We start from the raw sequence: 6,000 nt of genomic DNA on the forward strand, positions 1-6,000 counted from the left end.
GCAACTTGCATAGGGCCTGTAACAAACAACATCCATAGATGTAGAAAATATCTAAAACTTAATTATATATTTGCAAACAACGTATTGTGTATTCTTTCATGAAAACAAAAACAGAACTGAAATAATTCAAAAACAAGAACCGCAGCATGCCCAGCAGCATAATCAAAAGGGTTTGTAAAAACTTTAGAAGGTTTCTCAGATGCGAGACTTTGACACTGGGGTGGTGCTGATCGTTATTTTCTTGAACAGAACCTGTTCTTGTTGTAATTTTCCTATTCCATTATGACCCTTCCCAGCCCAACAGAATCCAAAGCTGCCAATTCTCAGGACAGCAGCATCCCTGGGCGGCTGCAGGTTAGCACAAGTTAACGTACAACGAAATTAGGGGCGGAGCACACACGTTGGCATTTTAATAATGCCCCCATTACAAACTCTCAATCATATCTAGCACTACTAAAACAACTGTTTGTCACATAAGTATCGGTTTTGCTAAGGACTTAATACTACAAATGTTCCACCTTCTTTGGGAGTGTATAAGTTAGAGTTGATTTTTCTGTAAATGGGAAACTCAAAAACAGGTAGCACATTTTTCTTAAAGTCTGCCATCATCACATTAGTGGTCTCTTTCAAAGCATGCACTCAATGGCCAAAGTACCAGTAATCCAGGTATTACAGAAAGGAAACAAGACATTTTATAAAAGTTTATTGTTAAAAAAAAAAATTAAAAAATCATCAAAATTCACATAGAACAATACCCTCTTTCCTATCCAACTGTACAGTTAAACAAAAAAAAAAATCCACTTACAAACTGACCTAATAGTTACGAAACATTTTTATATTACAAAGCTTGATTGCATTGACCTACTTGAAACCTACATACCTAATGTCTGCACAAACATGAATTGACTTTTGACATTTCATAAACCAGAAAATGCAAATATCTTATGCATATAAATATTTGTAGTTTATAACAATGTGTGTTTAACATTACAGGTAAAATGCTACCCGGTACAAAGATTGAGGCAGCACATTCAAGCAAACAACTCAAAATTAAACAATGGTGATTAATGCAAACACCTCTGCACACAAAACAGGGTCAAAACAAAATCCTCCAGCTCTCAATTCTAGTTTTTCCATTATGAAGAAGTCAGCTGCTCCTTCTGCATCTCATCCAGCTCCGTGGTCTGCTGTTTAAGCAAACAGAAGGTGTTAGTAATGGAGTCAGGATATAACGCCCCAGGATATTATTGAATGGACAGGGTGCAAGGAGTTTGAACAGTTAGGTTTAGCACAAACAAAAATAAGGGATTTGAATCCCAGAAGTTTCAAAGTTCGATATCATAGTTAAAAAAAAAAAATTGCCATTGACAAAAAGCTCAATTTCAATTTCTGAAACCCACCTCTGGTTTCTGGTACATTGCAGACGCCTGCCTCTTATTGGAAATGAACTGAAGAGAATAGAATAGATGGTTAGAAACATTGAGGAAAGTGATTCACAATCTAAAATGTTAACAAAGAGCCACGACAGATTAAATCACTTACAAAATGTTTAAGACTACAATTTATAGGACACAGGAATTTGCTCAGAGCTTTTTCAAAACTAGTTATGCCAAGCTACCACAACGCAAACTTAAGTGGTTTGTTGGGCAAATTCTTGCTCCACCCTCACTGCTTAATGCAAGCCAATTGCATTTTATTAAATGCTTAAAAAAATAAAAAATAAATTATAAAACAAATACTAACCAGCACAACCAGACCAGCAATAATTGCCAGGACTACTACGACGATGACGGCAACAACACCGGCAGTCAGTCTCTTCATGGTGAACGTAGGCGGCTCAGCATCAACATAATAAACCAGGATGTTCTCAAATTCCACATTTTTCGAGTCAACACTGGGAGAAAATTTCTTACTGTCATTGTAAAACAACGGCAGAACCTTGATCTGAGAAGTGTATATAAAAAAATAAAAAAAAATTAGTAACTACTACCCAAGAAAAGCACAGAAATGACAGTGTTTCTACAGCTAACACACATAATTTATGTGACGTAGGTATGAATCCCTAAGCAAGGGGAATAAAGTGTTTGACCAAAAGTACAAGGCCTCCAGACAGGTATGCTTACATCTTTCTCCATGTAGTAGCCCACCGTGGCAATGTCCACATTGCTTGTACCTTTTTTCAGATCAACCAAAATGGTGCGGCTATCCTTATCGTACTAGGAGGAGAAAACACGGAACAGGTTTTATTCACTTGTAGCATTCGCAAATTGTTTTTCGGTTTAAAAATATATAAAATCCTTACCGTCACATCAGTCACAAGTTTGGCATCAACACTGTAGCGTTCTGCAATGGCATTCGCCATGGCACTGTGGAGAAAAGCAACACATGTTAAATGAAATTCCCCAAAATTTAAATAAAATGCAGAGGGACCAATATGGTAATAACCAATATATAAAACCTTCATCAGGTCTGGGAAGGATAATTAAGATAAGGGGGTACTTTAAATAAAATTGATCCCAAAAAAGGCAATGGACCCAATACCTACACTGTTCAGATAACTTTAAAATAAGAAAAAAATCAATTTTATTCCCCTTCATTTACTCCCATTTAAATCTGAGGCAAAAGATGGTTCATAATAAATGCAAAAATGATATGCCATTGTACCTTTTTAGTTGTGCTTGATCAAGATTCACGCCATCTTTGTGCTTGAGTTGAGCTTGCACCCACCTGTGGGGATGGGAATCATTAGTTTGCACATAATGATGATCTAACAGTTCCTTTACACAACTTTGAAATATCTACGCTAGTATCTAAAATTACCAATAATTTAAAAAAATCTAAAAAATAAATCCAATACATGAATTAAGATACGGCAGTAGAGTACTTACACAGTTTCAACTAGTTTCTCACATTTCAGGTCCTGGCCCCCTTTATCTGTTCTCCTTACACCAGCACTGTTGACGCACCAACAAATATCAGTGTTGTTGCACTGCTTGGCTTTGAAGACACCACTGGCCTCGCAGTCAGGATCGTAGATGCCATCATTGTCCACAAAGGCATGGTCAGTAGGTTTCCCCCCTGAACGAGTAGACAATCCTTTCTTCGCTCTGTACATTTCAGCCTTCATCAGAAAGCATTTTGGAATCACTTGATATGGGGGGGGGGGGGGATAGAGAGAGAAAGAGAAATACATAAAATGCCTTTTTATGTATTTGTACAGCAAAAGCACATAACAGGTGCACACCTGTTCTACCACTGAAAATCAAGTCAAAAATAACAAATTTAGTAGCTACATGCTTTACTGTGTTCATTTAGGAGTGACACAAGGGCTGTCTTATTCCCAAATAACTTAACGTCCTTTCAATCAGCCAAGGTCATTGAACCAAGACGAGCCCCAAGTGAGACTTCAGGCCTCGGGAGGATGTTAACACTTTAGAAAGAGCTACGGAGGAATCTGGACATACACCTTTATGGGGTGCACCAAGGCCACAATTAGGAACATGTCAAATCATGTCACCCCATTACAACCTCACACCCCTCCCTAGATGCAATTCACCCATAGTGACTGGCTACCAGTGGTCATACAAAACGATCAATGGTTTCATTATTCCCCTGTTTAAAATACCATGTCTTGAATACTTACATTTTGTGCACTCCAGCGTCTGTTTAACTTGGTCACCTAGCGTGATTTTACACTCACACGGGGTGCTGTCACAGGTTGCCCACTTCATTGTGTTGCATACGCAATCTTGAATAGGAGAGAAACGCAAGTAATTTAACACATGTCGACAGTCATCACAATCTGGTACAAATTATATTATCTGCACGTAAAAGTGGATATTGTCCCGATAGGCTTAGAATACAGGCCTTACCCACCTCTGTTATACTGTGGCAAGGTGTTTTGCAGCACACTAGGACACAGCATGGTATACCACAAATACCTTTCAGTTTAACTGCAAATTCTTATAATGAATACGCAAATAAATGATACTGGACAGTACATCCATTCTGAAACATTTAACATGCATCTATAGCTTTCGTCTGAGAAACTACGCAGACACAGGTAGATCATGGAGGAAGGGCGTTGGCTCGCTGTACTAATGTAACGAACAGCACAGATACATCCGGGGAACTTCCCACCAGGTAATTAGAAACACAAGACCGAACACCCCTCCCCCAGGAGGTACAAAGAGAATTGAATTCTAACGAATTTGGGGCTTGTTTTAAACTTCTCAAAAAAACAAAAAAACAAAAAAAAAAGAAAAAAGCGTCTATACCATTTAGGTGTGTACCTCACCAAAACACCAACTGTAAATAATTCCTAAAACGTTATATACAATAGCGCCCATCAGTATTCAGTTGGTAACCATTGTTTTAAACAGACTTTCTAATCCGCAACGAAGAAAAATACTTGGTTTACTTTTAAATAAAAGTTGTGGCACACATACAGTAAAGCAAGCACTTCCTTCATTGTCCTACAAAAGACGGTAATCTTAAATAAATAAGACAAAACAGGTTGGCCCCAGAATGCTGTCAATTACTAAATAATTGAAACAAAATTATGTCCGCATACATTAAAATACCCACCAAGTACAAAAAAATGTAATTAAAATAAAGTACAAAAATAACATTGGGGGAAAAACTCACTTTGCGCTGCTGTTGCGGCAACCGTAGCCAGGACGAGTAAGGCAATAAAATACATCATGTTTCTGGCGAAAAAATAAGTTGATAAAATAAAGCTATCGACCGTCCGCTTCAGGCAAGGTTATCTGACTGTGCGCAACAAGCCTCTCTCGCTCTCTTTCTTTCCTTCCTTCCTTCTCGCAGCTGACGATCACTCCCAGGTAAAGCTCGTAGAACCGGTTTTGTCAATATAATGAGCAGACAGAAAACAAAGGGGGGGTAGGGGTCTTCTCAGATTACACCTGAAACCAATCAGTAAAAAATAAAACTCCCAAGATCGCTCAAGCAAGATGCTTAGTTTTAGGAAATAGCATTAACACCGTCTCCTTTAAGTTATGGTTCTACCGGTCCCTGCATCTGGTTTATATAGCTGTTTACTGACGTCAGGTTCCAAGATGAAACTTAGGTGTGGTTACGTTAGTGATGACCTCATCGTCCCACCTGCATAACACACCGTACCTTATTTGGACCTATAGGGGAAAAAAAGCGATGGGTTGATCTGTGAAACTATTGCACATAGGACAAGATTAATCAGTGAGATGAAATGTTTCGGTGCAAACAAACACAATTAAACCACATGTACCATATTAAAACTATAATTCTACTAGAGAAACTAAACTAAGCAAAACAACGAGCAATGTATATAGAAACAGTTCGTTTTATATTCGTTGTTTCAAATAGTTTTTGCCTAATCTTTTTTGCCTCTTCTGCAAAAAAATAAAATAATAATACAGTTGTCTAATTGACTAATTGTGTTTTGTTATGAATATGTAAGATAATGCTGTTCCATACAGATACCATTTCAGATTCATATGGATTATTACTATATGCTTGCATAGTTGTTTGGTGTATGGTTTCAGTTGGAATAAATCGTTCACAACAACTACCGAACATAAGAACAGAAGAACATAAGAAAGTTTACAAACGAGAGGAGGCCATTCAGCTCATCTTGCTCGTTTGGTTGTTAGTAGCTTATTGCTCCCAGAATCTCATCAAGCAGCTTCTTGAAGGATCCCAGGGTGTCAGCTTCAACAACATTACTGGGGAGTTGGTTCCAGACCCTCACATTTCTCTGTGTAAAAAAGTTCCTCCTATTTTCTGTTCTGAATGGCCCTTTATCTAATCTCCATTTGTGACCCCTATATTTTTTTACAATAAAAAAACAGCACACTGTTTAAATATTAATAATAATAATAATAATAATAATAATAATAATAATAATAACAATAATAATAATAATAATAATAATAATAATAATAATAATAATAATAATAATAATAATTATTATTATTATTATTATTATTATTATTATTATTA

The 6,000-nt window shown here is 37.0% G+C and overlaps 1 protein-coding gene across 1 annotated transcript; it reads right to left on the reverse strand.

Moving 5' to 3' along the window:
• Positions 1-688: 688 nt before the first annotated feature.
• LOC117402610 (tumor-associated calcium signal transducer 2-like) lies at positions 689-5,032 on the reverse strand. The gene is made up of 9 exons (XM_034003937.3): positions 4,648-5,032; positions 3,644-3,748; positions 2,889-3,147; positions 2,665-2,727; positions 2,303-2,366; positions 2,124-2,216; positions 1,744-1,944; positions 1,401-1,448; positions 689-1,187 (listed from the first exon to the last, which is right to left on the reverse strand). Exons 1-9 carry the CDS (start codon positions 4,703-4,705, stop codon positions 1,137-1,139), a joined length of 942 nt encoding a protein of 313 aa, XP_033859828.1. The 5' UTR covers positions 4,706-5,032; the 3' UTR covers positions 689-1,136.
• Positions 5,033-6,000: the final 968 nt, after the last annotated feature.

The sequence above is a fragment of the Acipenser ruthenus genome, chromosome 5, assembly GCF_902713425.1.
Source record: "Acipenser ruthenus chromosome 5, fAciRut3.2 maternal haplotype, whole genome shotgun sequence".
In the NCBI taxonomy this organism is placed as follows: domain Eukaryota; kingdom Metazoa; phylum Chordata; class Actinopteri; order Acipenseriformes; family Acipenseridae; genus Acipenser; species Acipenser ruthenus.

Coding starts and splice junctions, on each gene's coding strand:
- LOC117402610 (XM_034003937.3), bottom strand. CDS start 4,705: ATGATGTATTTTATTGCCTTACTCGTCCTGGCTACGGTTGCCGCAACA. Junction 2,728..2,888: donor GAGAAACTAGTTGAAACTGT/GTAAGTACTCTA, acceptor CCATCCCCACAG/GTGGGTGCAAGCTCAACTCA. Junction 2,217..2,302: donor AACTTGTGACTGATGTGACG/GTAAGGATTTTA, acceptor TTCTCCTCCTAG/TACGATAAGGATAGCCGCAC.